Here is an 18,098-nt window from a genome sequence, read left to right as displayed (position 1 = left end):
TAAAGTAGATTTTAAAGCGGTAACTATTAATTTTATTTGGAGTGCTCAATAGAGAAAGATTCTCACGATTCCTTTTTACCAAAAAAGAAGGAGCAAAATTTATTTTTAAGCGTAACTCGCTTAGTTTTGATGCTCGAAACTTTTATAAATAATAAAAATAAAGATTTTTTTAACACTTTTAAAAAAGTTTTGATGGGTTTTACCCGAAAAGTACTTCGTTTTTTGGGTTATTTCAAGTTGAAATTTTCGATTTGGAGTTTGACGAATATGAACGTACTTTTCATGAGCTACCTACAACTTTAATTTTGCTACGTCTATAGACTTTACGAATACACAACTTTTTTCGTTAATTTCTATGCTACAATTTTGCTAAGAATATGTTTGTCGATAAAATACTTCGTTTTAGAGTTACTTGTGAAAATAACTCGAAAAGCATTGATTTAATTAAAAAAACTATAGAATGAAAGTGGCTTAGAATTAGTCAATTTATCCATTTCCGGACTTATTTTAAACGGTCCTTTTTCACCCCGAGAACTGTCACCCCCAAGTAAAAGCAACCAACGGCACAAGTTCAACTTTGAAGTAGAGGGTAAGTAGAACCTAAATCCAAGTTTTAATGTAATTCGGAGTTGACCCTGAAAATTACACGGTATCGCAGTATTTCCCGTTCATTTACTGGGCTAGAGGAGGTATGTCCAGAAATGATCTAGGAGTTTAGGTAGATGCTTTTAACTTATCTTGTGCGTGCGTGGGTGTGTGTGTATGTGTGCAGTGCCGCGCCAAGGCTTTCAAGCGCCCTGGAGCAATAATTTTAGGCGCCCCTTTCCTCCTTCCTTTGTAAGTAGTTTTTTGTAGCTTAGTGAATCGTTAAACGGTATACCTACAAACTATTTTTTATGTGTTAGGAAAGTATCATCATCATCATCATAATCTAACCGTTATCGTCCACGGCTGAACATAGGCCTCCTAAAAGTTTCTCCATGTCTCCCAATCTTGAGCTACCAGCTATCCAGTTTTCGGCAGTTCTCTTTAAATCGTCACTCCAGCGCGTTAGTGATCGATCTCTGCTTCGTTTATACGATTGTCCGCCGGCGGTCGCTATTCCAATAATCTTCTAGTCTAGCTGCTGTTCGGTGTTCTTGCCACATGACCTGCACATCTCCATTTCTTCTTTGCTACATGTTCTACTATGTCTTTGATTTTTGTCCTTTGCCTGATATTATTTGGTATTCTGTCTCCTTGTGATTCTTAGCATGGCCCTCTGGGTAACCCTTATTTTCTTCTCTTAGATTTTCAGCAGCAGTAAAGTAATATTCTACTGATAATAAGTTATTATAAATACTATAAATATTTACAAAAAACAACGATTACATTATCAGAGAACAAATAAATATATAATTATTATTACTATAGTTCATTTGCTCATGGTTTTTGCTCTGTATATTAAAGAACCGCTTGGATTGACATGAAATTTGGCATACGCATAGCTAATTTATACGAAAGAAAACAATTGATATTGCGTCGTCGGGGATGAAAAAATATACGTTAAAATTATTTCCGGAAGTGGATAAACTGACCAATTTTGTTCCATATACCGTTTTTTCACTAAATCAATATTTTTCGAGTTATTTGCGAGTGAATATGTTCATTTTTCAACATAAAAACCACGGTTTTAGACGGTTTTTCACAAATAACTCAAAAAGTGTATATTTTATTGAAAAAATGTTTTTAGCAAAATACAGGTTATAAAAAATTAAAAAAACCTATGCACGCATGAACTCGGTAGATCTAGTAGAGGAAGCAGTGCCGGATTTAGTTCATAGACCGCCGGGGGCTAGGTTATACTATACCGCCACTCTCCACTAGGTATAGATGCGTCTTATTATGTTAACAATTCATTAAAACTATTTTAATATTATTAGGTAATTTATTACAAATTTACAAAAAAGCCACAAAGACACAAACTCACAACTTATAAAGTAAATTAACATAATTATTTACAAACAAAATTTCCTGGACTTCCTACTAGCAAACAGGTCGATGATTTTATTAAAATTTAATTTTGTAAGCAGATGATTATGATGATTATTTCATTCATAGGAGATTCTGACCAATAGAAAGCTACAGAAATCTGAATTAAATTGATAATTTTTGATAATTGCCCGTCGTTAAGTATATTACGTCAGATGCCCTTCGTTGCTACGAAAAAATATATTCAGTGACATTAATGACAATTAATGTTTTAAAAATTATAAAAGTGATGACTTTCAATCGTCAAATATTTATAAAAACTTTGTGTTTAATTGTACTAATTTGTACTTACATAAATAAATTACAATAAAATTTTGGTTTTGAACAGTTTTATTCATGAAATAATCGCAACAAATTGCACTCGAACTCTAAAATTAATATAGAATGTTTGCCCTCGTGACACTTTGACATAATTTCACTCGCCGTCGGCTCGTGAAATTAAAACTGTCAAAGTGTCACTCGGGAAAAATTCAATAATTTTAGAGCTCTTGTGCAATTACTACTGAATATTTAAAACAGCGAACGAATTTAATTTTTCATCCGTCATCGTATTTCTCAAATAATTTTTGACCCGTTTTAAAGTGGAAAATGATCTTTCACCAGTTGCGTTAGTAACCATCAACGATAAGACGATTCTTAGTGCTATTTCTACGTTTGGGAAGGTTGCAATTATATTATTTTTATGCAAAAGCTCCATCACAAAAGTAGCAATGTGAGTTGTTGGATTTTTATACTCAACTTGGACTAGTAGTGACATTATAAAATGTTTTAATTGAATACACTCACTTGCTAGAGATGTATTTAAGTCATTCGAATAAATATTCACTAATACCGACGCTATGTCTGAAATCACGTTATCCTCTGAAAGAGGTAGAGAAAATAAAAATGAGAAAGTGATGGCAAGATCTTCATAAGCTTTTCCTCTAGATTTCAGATTATTTGCCAAATAATCAATTGTTTTGTACAGCACTTGGGTTCTAATCTTACTTTGCGGTGTAAGGATCTCTTCTGTACCTGCTTCGTCAAACTGTAATTTTCTTTTGCGACTTCTAATTTCTTTGCTGTATTCCGTTTGTTGTGATAAGATCTGCCCCTTTTGTTCAAACAAATTACATTTATCACTCGTAAGAGACTCGTAAAAATGTTGTAATGAGCTATACAAAGACGAACATGTATGTAAGTCCATATTTGCGCTTTGTAAAGATTTACTCGCTAGGCCAGTTCTTTCCAGTACTTCGAACCAAAAGGCAATATAAATACCAAATTCTAACGTAGCCATCTTTTCGTGTAAATTGTTTGCTTGACAGCGAACTGGCATCTTCTCATTGTCGTTCGAGAATAACTCTAAAAGTGCTTGCTTTATATCTTGATAGCATAAATTAAGAGCTTTTAATGCATTAAATCGTCCTGACCATCGAGTCACATTAACTCTTTTTGGAACAAATGTTGTATGGCCACAATTTTTCAATAGATCAGTGAGTCGTTTCCATCTGTAAGTTGAAGCTGAGAAAAAAACATAAATTTCTTCAGCAACTAAAAAAAAGAAGTACTTTCCATAGTGCATTCTGCTGCAACCCCATAAATTTGAAATATCCACATATATAATTAAAACGTGATGGGAGCAACGCGACGTACCGCCTCTCAAAATTTACCGCCGGGGGCAAATAGTCCCATAGCCCCCCTCTTAATCCGGCACTGAGAGGAAGAGTTGTAGCTCGAGAAAAGTGGGTTCTTATTCGTCAAATTCCAAATCGAACATTTCAACGTGAAATAACTAAAAAATGAAGCACTTTTCGGGGAAAACTCGTTATAATTTTTTTAAACTCTTTAGAAAAAGCTTTATTTTTGTTTGTTAAAAAAGTTTGTAGCGGCAAAAGTAAGCCAGTAACGCTGAAAATAAAGTTGGTCCGTTTTTTTGGTCAAAAACATCGTAAAAATCTCTGCTTAATTAGCATCCCAATGAAATTAATCGTTACAGCTTTAAAATTTACTTCACTTATATATATTTATATGATCTAGAAGTTTCACCATTTCAAAGTGCTTATTTTTGAAAAAAATTGGTTTTAAATAAAAAAAAAAAAACTTGAAATTTTGAAGGAAATGCCTTTTTTTCAAAATTTTTCCCAAGAATATATTTTTAATAAAATACTTACTTTTTGAGTTATTTGCGAAAAACCGTCTAAAAACGTGTTTTTTCTTTGTTAGAAAATAAACATTATTCACTCACAAATAACTCGAAAAATAGATATTGACTTGAGCACGTGGTACTCCCTAGGGCAAAAGCACACGTCGGCACAATAGGGCTTTTCATCGATTGTCATTTGTTTCGAGCTTCTGTCATGTGCCGTCTAATATTAATATATCTACGTCATACGGTATTGATATATACCAATGATGCAAACCAAAGACGTATGACGTAGATGTCTTAATATTATTTGACACATGACAGAAGCTCGAAACAAATGACTGTGAATGAAAAGCCCTATAATCATTTTCTTCTTTGACATGTTGGCTATGTGTATGCCAAATTTCATGTTAACCCAAGCTGTTCTTTAAAATTCAGTGATTTTGCAATATTTTACCGTGAGTGAATGGAGTAATAGTTCAGTTTAATGAGAGAAATAACGGTTCGTACACTTAGGGGAACAAAGTAATAATAACTGCTCTTTTTATATCTACCTACGATTTGTAAATTTTCAATTTTACAAGATAATCAAATATTATTAATATTTCCGGTAATTTCGGTATTGTCAAATTTTTCTTTCGGCACCTACCGGCCCCGTTTTTGTCCGGCGCCGGGAGGCACCGCCCCTCTCCGCCCTTATGGACGCGGCCCTGTATGTGTGTATGTCGTTAGGTACCTACACCAGCTCTAAAGTGTAACAAGTTAGGAATCATTAATTACGAGAAAACAGGGTAAGAGCTCGAATTGTTACACTTTGGAATTAAAATAATTACCGTTTTATGAGAAGATATTTGTGTGACATCTTCATAGAAGGTTATTATGGATATGTTATCCTTTGTAACTCAGACATACTGGTTATTGAAGCACTTCCTAATACTTAACTTGAAATGGCTAAAATTCAGACTTGTTACATTTGGAATTGGTGTATGGATGTGTAAAAAATCCAAGAAATATGAAATATTGTTTACTTACTGCAACCACAGCTACTAGTTCATCATCACTATTTTCAACAGGAACACCATATCCAGTTTCCCAATGTAGCATTAATAATACTAATAAATTTATTTTACTAAATAATATGTTAACCATGTTGCGTATGCAATGAAATAACAAGACCTAATTTATCTTATTTGTATTGATAGTAACAATGTGGCCTCTTGCACTAATAATTAAATACCCACTGCACTATTATAATGTGACACATTCTTTAAAAAATACCACGTTTTTGCTCTGATTATTATGAAAGAGAAATATACTGATAAAAACCTAGTTATTATTTTGTTTGTGGATAACGAGTGATAATCTTTGACTGGCAGTACTAGCTAATTTTTAATGTTTTGGTCCCTGCTTATTTATTTGCTGACCTTAAAATATTTTCGAGTTTATGTTAAATTTAATCTTATATTTATCGGTTTTCGTGAGTCGTTTTGTTTTTGTTTAAAAACTATATTGAAATGACATTAGGTAGGTTCTGAAACTTCTGTTTTCTCATTTCTTGTGGTGTGTCTAATTTAAATATTATGTTAATATGGGACAGAGCCACAATTGAGGATGCCAGACGTAAAAGGGTTTAAGTGCAGTTTTGGTAGTTCTGAGATAATCAGCTTCAAAGTTGTTTCAGTTTTATAAATTCTAGGAGTCATTTAACTAAAATTTGTCTAGTGTACAATGTACTATAAAGTGATAAAATTATAAGGGTATATTATTACCCTTACTATATCCTTCCTTTTTTTCAATTATTAAAAAAATGTACTTGAATCGGTACATGGTGTTGATAAATGTTACTGGTAAAACGGTTCAAGTGCAGATGTTAACTACATATTACCAATCATTTTTGTTCCAGCTGTTATCCACAGTGTAACTACAACTGACACGTTGCATAATTAATACTTAAGTAGTCTTCAAAATTGGTCACAAATCTAATATTTATTTACTTAAAATTAATCCTTTATTAACATATGTTTACATATTACAAAATACTAAAAATAGTTTTGTGGTAAAATGGTTCAAGCGCGCTTAAACCGGTTTCTTACTATTTGTTTTTACATAATACTAAAAATAGTTTTGTGGTAAAACGGTTCAAGAGCACGGATAAACCTGTTTACTACCAAAGCAAACTGCAATTGTTGTCATTGAACAAAATGTAATGGCGATAGATGGCGCCTGTAGGGCGAAATATGCTTAGATAAATTTACCACCAAGTTATAATACCATTTGGGTATGCGAATCTGTACTTAGGTCAGAATTTGAAAAAAGTGCACTTAAACCCTTTTACGTCCAAGCCCCTCAATTACTGGTGTAATAAAAATTACACTTTTAAGTAACTAATGTTTGACATATTAATGTTTGATGATATTCTTATGTATGTCTTTCTCAAAAAATGACATACTTAGTCTAGATCTTACAGGCCACAGCAAGTCTGTGGTTGAAAAATTGCTTGAAAGTGATCTTATTATCCTAGCGATATCAAATTAGGATTATTTTTGTATTATTTTGTATTAAGTTTTTTGTGAAATCGGTATCACAAAACGTTGCTGTAATGAAACTGTGGGTGAAAAAACGTGTTATATTTCAGGAATTTTTGAAACCTATCAGATGTTGTAAAGGACAATGCCAGGAATAACTTCTACTAAAATATAACCAAAAATTGTGTGTGCTTTTTTATTTATGACGTTTTTCGGTTTTGTTAAATTGGCAATTTTTAAAGATTTTTAATTTCGCGCGCAGCTTATGATATTTATTTTAGAGAAAAACTTCTAAATAGAAAGTTGTAGTACGTTAACACACCTACAATTTGTGCTATGGCAAGTTTAATTTCGTTAATTCGTTAATGCAAAACAGCTTGCGAAAAGTTCAAAATGACCGTTTTTTGCACTTGCAATATTTATTGTAAAAATAACTTTTTCTTAACCTTTAAAGCTTTAAAATGAAGATATTTCAATTTCAAACATAAAATAAAATTGTAAAGCCCGATTGGTGAACTTGTTGCTTAGATATTCTAAATTGTTTATCCCGAGAGGTCAAATGTTGAAGGCTATAATTAAAAAAAATCATAGAGATAATCCTAGATCCACTATCCTTCTAAATTCTCATATTTTTATAATCTGATGTAAATTAATGCGTAAAACATTTCTGGTTTTAAATTCTGGTTTAAATTCAGTGGCGTAGCTGAAGATTGCGGGGCCACCCCGCGACAATTTTTGTGGGGCCCCGTATTATAAACATAACGACAACTAAATAACAGTATAATTACTAAAATATGTGTAAATAGCATTATTTGGTCTTTCTTTAATAAGTCTTCATCAGTTAGTGTCATTAGAGTTTTTGGGAATAGACATGAAAACCTATACCTTCATGTCTCTTAATCTATAATACTATATACTATATAGTACTTAATCTATAATTCTTGCAACACTATTAGTCTGGGCTGATTATCGGAGAATAGGCCATTTTTGGGAAAAGTTATTTACCAGCAATTTTATTGCTGGAATCGAATTATAAGATCCTATATATTAATAATATAGGTATGCAAAATCCTCAGATAGTGTGCTACTTTTTTTATAAACAAAATGGCGCCCGAAAATCGTGTTTTTTTCAATTATTGCTCTATAACTCCCAAGATTTTAATTTTACAACAAAAACACTCAAATAAAAATTCACCGTGATTAAATTCTGAATAGAGACGTGTTTTTCCCGATCTGCTCCGGTGAAAATTTTCCTCGGAAAATGCGGGTTTTCTTTACAAAATCTTTAATTTTCAAATAAAGTTTTAAATAAGTAATTATTTACCAATAATTAAATAATTTGGTGACTTAAAAGCCTTCTTGGTTTAGATCATAGTTCCAGAAGCTGATAAAAATTAAACGAATATTTTAGCAACAATTCAATTGTTAATTAATAATTTACGGTCGCAATAATAACCAAAATAATTATGATACACCGATCAAACTTTGAAATCTTATAAAAATGAGATGCCTATTTAACATTTTGTCGACAAAATATAAATTTTTTGTTTTTTTGCATAATCTTTAAATGTTTAAAAAATAGTTATAAACAAATTAACGTTTCTCAGAAAGTTTTTATTATATTGTAATTTCAAAAAATAGCTAAAATGCGCATTTCAAATTTCTTGAAAATGAATGCTTTAAAACTTTTTACTTAAAAACTTTATAAAAAAAGTAGCACACTATCTGCGGACTTTGCATACCTATATTAATATTACATAGGATCTTATAATTCGATTCCAGTAATAAAATTGCTGGTAAATAACCTTTCTTTGTACTTTACTAATTAGACCAGCGTATTATAACTATTTTTTTTTCAAAATTTAAAGATTATGCAAAAAAAAGAAAAATTTATATTTTGTCGATAAAATATTAAATAAGCCTCTCATCTTTATAATCTTTATAAGTTTGATCAGCGTATCATGATTATTTTGGTTATTATTGCGATCGTAAATTGTTAATTAACAATTGAATTGTTGCTAAAATATTCGTTTAATTTTCACCAGCTTCTGGAATTACAATCTATACCAAGAAAGCTTTGATATCACTAAGTTATTTAATTATTGATTAATAATTACTTACCGAAAACTTTATTTGAAAATTAGAGTTTTTGTTAGGAAAACCCGCATTTTCCGAGGAAAATTTTCGTCAGAACAAATCGTGAAAAACCTATCTCTATGTAGAATTTAATTGAGGTGAATATTTATTTGGGTGTTTTTGTTGTAAAGTTAAAATCTTCGGAGTTATAGAGCAATAATTGAAAAAAATACGATTTGTCGGCGCCATTTTGTTTATAAAAAAAGTAGCACACTATCTGCGGACTTTGCATACCTATATTATTAATATATAGGATCTTATAATTCGATTCCAGCAATAAAATTGCTGGTAAATAACTTTTCCATGAATTTTGCTAATTAGCCCAGAGTATATACCTAATTTACATTGAAAACATTAACTTCAAAGCTTTTTTTGCTACAAGTTATTTTTTCGTCGCAGCTGAGCTCATCGTAAATTTTTTTATACGTTTTATGCGTTTATTTTTAAATTCCTATATAATCCCCACTATTCTGTTATTCCTGCTGCTTCTGATAAAAATTTCGTAAAACGAATTTCTCATTTCTCGAAGATTATCACGAGTTTTTTCAAAAAGTTGAAGGTTAACTCTGCCGTTTCAGATTGCAAAAGTTTTGATTTTGGATGTATAAAGTTAAGTATTTTAGATTGAATAGTAATGTTGGCAAATTAAAAATTATTCATATGCTCGAATAATGCATTAGCCTCTAATTTTTCATAGTTTTTTGATAGCAGTGAAATTCTCGTTAAAAATTTCATTACTTGTCAGAAAGCTCGACGCAAAGCCAAAACAGCATATCATGTCTGGATGACCACCGGGTTTCACATAACCTTTTTAAGTGTTGGCAAACGCGATAAATTCAAAGTCATAATAGTACATAGTACATTATTTAACACTTGGTTCAGATTATGGGATGCAAAATGAACATCGGAAACTGTTTTTCAATATCAGTTATGCGCATTTGTACGCCTGAATAATATGTACCTATGTTACCGTAAAAACCAGATTTCAGTTAAAACCCGAATTTATTAGGAAAAACTAGTTTTACCTGTGGGCTTTAGATAATTCTAGTTTTAGCTAGTGAAAACTAGTACTATCAAATATTTTCAGTTAATTCTAGTTGAGACTAAGCATATTTCAGTCAAAACTGGCTTTTACTCGGTAAATAATTTGCTACCCCTGTTGTTTGAAAATAATTTCTCTAAAACGTAAAATATTCTGGACAAGATCGTAAACGTAAAAAAACTCAAATCTTTTTGACCACGCTGTTCTGTTATTGTCTTGCATCCAGGCTGATAAAATTTTCTTGGGATATCTTGGTTAGCTCGCTCGACTGAACCTTGACTCTGGCTCTGTGCCTTGGTTTTCCATCAACTAATTTTTTTTCAGGCCTGTATGACATTACCTAATTTATAACTGCATTACCGAACTCTCGGCCAAATGCATGGTGCGCCAAAAGTCAAGAATATATCCGTTAATAAAATTGACAAGCAACTTCTTCCGCCCTCTTAAGTTATAATGGTCTCAGCAAAACAAATTTTGTTAAATGGTCCTGATAAACCATAATAAACTTGTAGCCGTGATCCTCTTGTTATTGCATATCGATCAAATCTACCTAAGAGCGACTTTTCATTTCTGAATGCAATATAGGTTTCGACACAAGACCCCTCTTCGCTCTACTCTTCTTCCGTTGGCAGGTTTTACACATTAATATAAAATTATTAAACATATCAATTGTTATATTTGCGTGTTTTCTGGCGGTTTTGGTCTTCAACCTATCCCAACCTCCATAACCAATAGCAACGTTTAAAACCTCCATAACCAATAGCAACAGGTTCAATTCTGTCAAAATGTCTTCAGCAGGTACATAATATTGAAATTTGTTTAAAATTTCTAGTTTTAACTGAATTTAGCAATCTAATGTAGTTTTGACTAGTTAAAACTAGAATTGTCTAAAGCGCGTAGTTAAAACAAGTTTTTCCTATTAAGTTCGGGTTTTAACTGAAATCGGGTTTTAACGGTAACCTATACACCACTTTACTCTTGCCCCATCATACCTCTTTCCTCTGCAGTTGTATACGTAAAGGTGCTTTGATTGTATAAATTTTAAAATTTCATTTACAGCACCTTGTGCACTTTGGTCTAATATGCGAATAAATCCCAAACAACTTCCGACAACTTATGCTTTATGCTTTGGAGGGTAAATTATTTTCGTCAGAGTTATTTTTAGATGCCGGAAAATAAAACTAAGCTGATCGTCTTTGGAAATATGAAATATCTTGAGTAGTATCAAGAATTATTGAATAAAAACAACTTTTTTTAATTAAATTATTCACTTTGTTTTCAGTTTCTTAAACCAGCAATTTTATAACTTCGTGTGGTATTTGAGGGCTCATATAATTTGTTTAAGTTATTGTTTTTATCGGTTAATTTAACTAAAACAGGATCATATTTAGCTAGTAAAAAAACCATCGACAAAAATTACCTTTTTGGGATTCACTTTCGTCTAAACTACCAACATGTCCACGAAACGCTAAATTTCACCCAGAAAGAGTAAGAGTTATTACGTCAATTACCCGCTTCATTACTTCCTCCCAAATTCCCTATTTTGATGCTTATTAGGAAAATATGTTTTGGTCCCCAATTTAAAGAAAGTAGAAGTATTAAGCTTGAAGGCTTTAAGGGGCCCCTCCTAACGTCGGGGCCCCCCGCCTTGCGGGCCCTGCGGGCCTGTCAGCTACGCCACTGTTTAAATTTCGTTATAAACATTTAGAACTGAAGCGGACCCTAACACCCTATGTGTTTCTAACTTGCAGATTATTGTTGCTGAAGATTGATAAAAAAATACACATTTTCCACTACCAACTGAAGCCGAGATAATTGTTTTAGTCTTCCTTAATCGTAGTGACTTTATTCAAAACAATTAGGAAATTATTTCACAATCATTGACTACAGAAAAACTTATATTATAAAAGAAAATTACATTTAATTGTTAAAAATGCTATTTAAAGTGGAGACTTATTTTTCTTTACGATTGCCATTTATTGTGTCGGTTGCCCTTAGCAACTTATATTACATTGAATCATGGGTTATGATACAAATTTTAAACATCCGCTTAGATTGAAATGAAATTTGGCAAACACATACATAGATAACATGTCAATGAGGGAAAGTGTGGGTTTGTTTTTATTGAGCTACTAATACTTTCCATTTAAAAGTTTTTCTCTAAAATAAATATCCTAAGCTGCAAAATTAAAAATCTTTAAAAGTTGCAAATTTAACAAATGAAAAACGTCACAAACGAAAAGCTCACAAAATTTTTCGTTACATTTTAGTAGAAGTTATTTCTGGCATCGTCCTTTAAAACACCTGGTAGGTTACAAAAATTCCTGAATTATATCCTGAAATCAATCTATTTTTCATCCACAGCTTGGACTAGTAAGTTTTGTAGGTAGAGTGTTTTCGTGTATGTATTGTGTGTTGCATATGTATAGTCTATGAGCCTTTTATATGTTTTTGTTTTTGACTTCTTCTTTTAGTATTGGCAACCACAGTCTGCTGCATTTTGCTGATGGGTTTGCAACACAGTTTTCTTCGCCGGATAGGATGACTCTTGCACTTTCTCCCACGTATAAATTGTTACATTCCCAGTTTTTGGATCTTTATTTTGTTTTGTTGGGTTTGGTTTTGGATAGGATAGAACTCAGAGTATTGGTTATTTTGAATGTTGTTGTTGTGTCCTATCCATTTCAATTTTTCTGATTAGCCCTTTACATAATATGGTCTGATTGTCATCTTTGAATCCCTTCTTATAATCAAGTTTTCGTATTTTGATAGTTAATATTATTTCCGCTTTATTTCTTAGCCTTCTAGTTACCTCCACGTTTGAAATTCTTTGAACCCATTATATTCGAAGGATTCTTCTGTAACACCAAAATTCAAAGACGGTCAACTTATTCAGATTGACTTATTTTAATGTCCACGCTTCGCAGCTATAAAAAAGATTAGAGAACACGTAACACCGAAGCATCCTTAGGCGTAGTCCTAACCTTATATCCCGACAACAAAGAAACTTTTTAAGTTTAATGAATAATGCACGTGCTATTTAAATACGTGTCTTAATTTCTTTGGTTTAGTCTAAATTTGATGTTATCCAGGTTCCTAGTATTTGTAGTTATCCACACTCTCAATTACAGTATCTTCAATAGTCAATTGGATGTTTGCGTATGCTGATTTAATCATGATCATGCATTTAGTTTTTTTAATTCATCTTCAGTGCGTACTCATAACAGCGTTCATTAAGGCGTTGCATTACGTTCTATAAATCATTGTTGTTATCCGTTATTATTACTGTATCGTCTGTAAAACGTAAGTTATTCAAAACTTCTCCATTGATAGATATACCTTCTATTGAATCTGAGAGCGCTTCTTGAAATACCGCTTCACCCTATTACAGTCTTGAAATACCCTATTACAATCATCATAGTTTTAGAAACTAACAACGGCGTTACTAATCATGTTGGAAGCCAAGATCCGGCAGAGAAGGAGAAGACAAGGCCTCTCAGGTCGTTGATCAGCGAATTCCTTGTCAGAATAACGGAGACGAAAGAATAAGACCGTCAAACACTAGATTTGGAACCTGGAATGTTCAAAGTATGTTTCAGCCTGGTAAGCTGCACAATATTATTCAAAAAATGAATAGGTTGAATATTGATGCACCGGGTATCACTGAAGCCAGGTGGCCCAACTTAGGTTGTTTCTCAACAAGTAAAGCCACAATATATTATTCCGGCAGCGAGGACAATCAATATAGACACAGCGTAATAGTGGTAGTTACAGTGTAATGAATTTCTAATATGATGTACTTAATAGGTCTGGATCCCGCGTATGAAAAAAAAGTTGATTAATAGCAAGCTGGTTAATCAGACTGCTATTTATCACCTGTCATAATTCCTGTCATTTGACATATTCTACATGTTCCACTCATTAAAATGTCTATTTGGTGATAAATAGCAGTCTGATTTTTGCATGAGAGTTTAGTCTCTGTTCGGAGAGTTTAAGTCTGTTCTGTCGGACAAAATAAATGTGCCGTTTTCGTGGTCTGACCGTTCCAAATTTTTAACCTGTTCCACAATTAAAACTGACCCTGTTCCAGTGTTCCCATATATCAAAGTTTATCCGACTAGACACCCTTAAGCTATTAACAACCCACAACCCACTTATCGCCAGGATTATGTACATACTTAAAAACATTAAAATACATCCAAGAACTGTGACAATAGACACAAGTAAGCTTCAACAACAAAACGTAAAATAATGCCTCCAACACGAACTAGACACCAATGATACTGACGAGCACTGGAATCGACTAAAACATTATCTACTAGCACCGTGCAAAGAAATACTGAAGACTCCGACAAAAAGAAAAGAGGACTGGAGACAATATAGAATGTAAGAACAAAGATAATAATACATACAGGGAGATTAGCCACGAGATAAATAGGATGATAAAGCAGGCAAAAGAAAAACACTTTGAGGAGAAATACAAAGAGATCGAGGAATTTCAAAAAAGATACGATCTATTTAATCTACACAAAAAAGTCAAAGACATAGCAGGACTAAGAAAACAAAATCTCACTGGTGCATTTCTGGATAGACAAAGGCTTACTCTAATAACACAGACCATCCAGATTTTACAAGAGAAGAAATAGCACACAAAATCAATGAAGAACGGGAAAAGCCCTGGACCTCCCATGCTTCTTAGCGAATTAATCAAAATTATAGATGAACAGCACATTTATGTTCTAGTGATATGCTTAAACCAAATTTATAGCTCAGGCGTATTACTCAAAAAATGGTTAACGTAACCTTTGCTTATCTCCCCAAAAAGAAAAACGCAAGAGAAGGCGCCGATTACAGCGACAGGGGATGACAGCGACAACAAAAGGAGATCCATTCTATTTCCATTGGCAACGATTGTGTATATAAAAAAAAAACGAACAATTTTAGTACTTTTGCAACTTAATGTTATGTGCTTCTTTTAATTTTGTGAATAAATGTTATGTTATAACTTAATCAATCCACCAGAGTTCTACAGTCGATTCTATTGAAGCAGCAAATATATTTGGTCATTCGAGGCGGATTAAAAAATAAACAAGTACATATTATAGCGTCAATTTCTGCACGTGTCGAATTAATGGAGGTGAACAACAGAAGCCATTGAGTTGAGTGAACTAAAGTAGGTGATTCCAATTTTGAAAATTCCTCTCTCCTTTAACTTTAATGTTGCTTCTATTTTTCATACTATAACTTTAATTTATAGGTTTTAGTTGATATTACAATTAATTATGTACTTGATTATGGCAGTTATTTTGAGATATTCAAACACTGGGAGTTTACTTCTAAAATATTAAAAGAGGCAATTAAATATTAAATTATTCAATTAGAGCTAGGCAAAATTAGAGATTAGATATTTCACAATTACGATTGACCATAACAATAAGCAATAATTATATTCTTATAGTAATTATTAAAGAATTTATTTAAATACAAAATGGCCCAAGATGAACGCACACACACGCGCAAGCGCGGTAGTACCAACCATAAATTGACAAATTTTAGAACTTATTTTGAAACAATTTATTTCCAATTTGTGGCAGAGGAACAACTAGAGACTAAAGATGTTGCAGAGATACAAATAAGGTTAACCAAATTAGAATTATAAAGAAGAAATTCAGTAAGAAAAAGAGGATGTTTGTGCAGATGATCTTGAAGCACAGTTGTTTCAAAAAATATATGTTTTTTCAAATTCTTTAACAGATTTTTATAGCTCAAACACAACTAATTTTAAAAAATATGAAACAAAAAGCTCTATGTCACAGGATCTAAATAGAATTTGTGTCTCTCATTCTTTCAATAAAAATGCTGGTAAGTTACCACCCATGAAATGTCCTTCTTATAACTGTGAATTTAATACGTGCTTAGAAAGATAATTTTGAAGCATTATTTCATAGCAATTCAACATTATTAGAAATACAAAAATATCATTATAGTCTAAGAGCTGGGAGCGGATTTTCTGCGTGATAAGTAATATGGAAAAACTATACGGGGATATGTTGAATTAGTTGTGTGCATGACTTTCGCCAACTGCCGGAAACCAGAGTGGGGGCGAGGGTAGTTATAAGGGGTCAAAATCGCGGTTTTTATTATTTTTTTTGTGACGCTCGTGATCGAGAGAGGGCACCAAAATTTGGGAATAAGTAGGTCATGACGTAACTAAGTAAAATCTCTAGGGTCGGAACGCTGCGTGGCCGACAAAGGGGTGGGGGTAGGGGTGAATATAAAAAATATAAGGGGTTTTTTGCGATGTTCATGACTGAGATAGTGCACCAAAATTTGGGAATAAGTAGACCATGACATAACTAAGTAAAATCCCCAGAACCAGAAACCAGAGTGGAGGACGAGAGTAGTTATAAGGGGTAAAAGTCGCGGTTTTTATTATTTTTTTTTGTGAAGCTCATGATGGAGATAGTGCACCAAAATTTTGGAGTAAGTAGGTCATGACGTAACTAAGTAAAATCTCCAGGGGCGGAACGCTGCTTGCGTTACAAAGGGGTGGTAGGCAGGGATGAGTATAAAAATATAAGGGGTTTTTCGCCGTTCGTGATCGAGATAGTGCCCCAAAATTTGGGAATAAGTGGATCATGACATTACTATGTAAAATCTACAGGAGTGGAACGCTGCGTGGGGGACAAATGTTGTGCTGCGTCACAAAAAAAATAATACAAACTGCGACTTTGACCCCTTAAAACTGCGAACATCACCAACTCTGGTTTCCGCCCCTGGAGATTTTGCTTGGTTACGTGATGATCTACTTACTCCCAAATTTTGGTTTACTATCTCGATCATGAACGTCACAAAAATCCCTTATAATTTTAATATTTTCCCCTGCCCTCACCCTTTTGTCGGCCACGTAGCGTTCCGCTTCTGAAGGTTGTAATTAGTTACGTCATGACCTACTTATTACCTTTTTCGTCCCACACTCTGGTTTCCGGCTCTGGGGATTTTACTTAGTTTTGTCATGGTCTACTTATTCCCAAATTTTGGTTTATTATCTCGATCACGAACGTCACAAAAAATCCCTTATCATTTTTATATTTACCCCTGCCCCCACCCCTTTGTCGGCCACACAGCGTTCCACTCCTGGATATTTTACTTAGTTACGTTATGACCTACTTATTCCCAAATTTTGATGCACTATCTCGATCATGAGCGTCACAAAGAAAAGTAATAAAAACCGCAAATTTGACCCCTTATAACTAACCTCGTCCGCCACTCTGGTTTCCGGCTCTGGGGATTTTACTTAGTTATGTCATGGTCTACTTATTCCCAAATTTTGGTGCACTATCTCAATCACGAACGTCGCAAAAAACCCCTTATATTTTTTATATTCACCCCTGCCCCACAACTTTGTCGGCCACGCAGCGTGCCACCCCTAGTAATTTTACTTAGTTACGTCATGGCCTACTTATTCCCAAATATTGGTGCACTATCTCGATCATGAGCGTCACAAAAAAAATAATAAAAATCGCGACTTTGACCCCTTATAACTACCCTCGTCCCCCACTCTGGTTTCCGGCTCTGGGGATTTTACTTAGTTATGTCATGGTCTACTTATTCCCAAATTTTGGTGCACTATCTCAATCCCTAGCACTCACCCCTATCCCCGCCCCTTTGTCGGCCACACAGCGTTCTGCCCCTAGAGATTTTGCTTAGTTACGTCATCACCTACTTATTTCCAAATTTTAGTGCACTATCTCGATCATGAGCGTCACAAAAAAAAATAATAAAAACCGCGAATTTGACCCCTTATAACTTACCCTCGTCCCCCACACTGGTTTCCAGCCGTTTCTGGAAAGTCATGTACACAACTAATTCAACATATCCCCGTATAGTTTTTCCATATAACTTATCACGCACAAAATCCGCTTCTATCTCTCCGACTATTATCTAAGGTCACGTTTACGCGAGGAAGCTTTAAAAATAATTCAAAGTCTAGAATTTGCAGCTGATAAGTATCAGGATGCCTGGATATTATCGTATGATAGATTCGATAAAAAAGACTATACGTCAACAACCATTTAAAAAATCTTTTTGACCTTGATAACTTGACCAAAAAATCAGCTATAGGGCTAAAAGGGTTCATTGATTATATAAATAAGCATGTTAGAGGATTAAAAACATTAGAGTTTTTCACTAATGATGTCTTCATATGATGTCTTTAAAACTAGACAAAAATACAAAT

General features: G+C 33.3%; 1 protein-coding gene across 3 annotated transcripts in view; it reads right to left on the bottom strand.

Annotated features, from left to right (window-relative positions):
• The window catches only part of LOC126882219 (testicular acid phosphatase homolog), a 162,631-nt gene that overhangs the window by 114,856 nt on the left and 29,677 nt on the right, over positions 1-18,098 (bottom strand). For 2 of the 3 annotated variants that reach the window (XM_050647024.1, XM_050647026.1), the window contains exon 1: positions 5,189-5,546. The exons of the other annotated variant lie outside the window; for it this stretch is intronic. In XM_050647024.1, coding sequence (XP_050502981.1) covers positions 5,189-5,305 — 117 coding nt within the window. In that variant the 5' untranslated portion in view covers positions 5,306-5,546. Of the gene's footprint in view, positions 1-5,188; positions 5,547-18,098 lie in introns of those variants that run through there. 3 annotated transcript variants of the gene reach the window in all.

The sequence above is a fragment of the Diabrotica virgifera genome, chromosome 3 (assembly GCF_917563875.1).
Source record: "Diabrotica virgifera virgifera chromosome 3, PGI_DIABVI_V3a".
In the NCBI taxonomy this organism is placed as follows: domain Eukaryota; kingdom Metazoa; phylum Arthropoda; class Insecta; order Coleoptera; family Chrysomelidae; genus Diabrotica; species Diabrotica virgifera.
The sequence above is the reverse complement of the archived record's forward strand: the minus strand, read 5'-3'. Positions and strand labels throughout refer to the sequence as shown.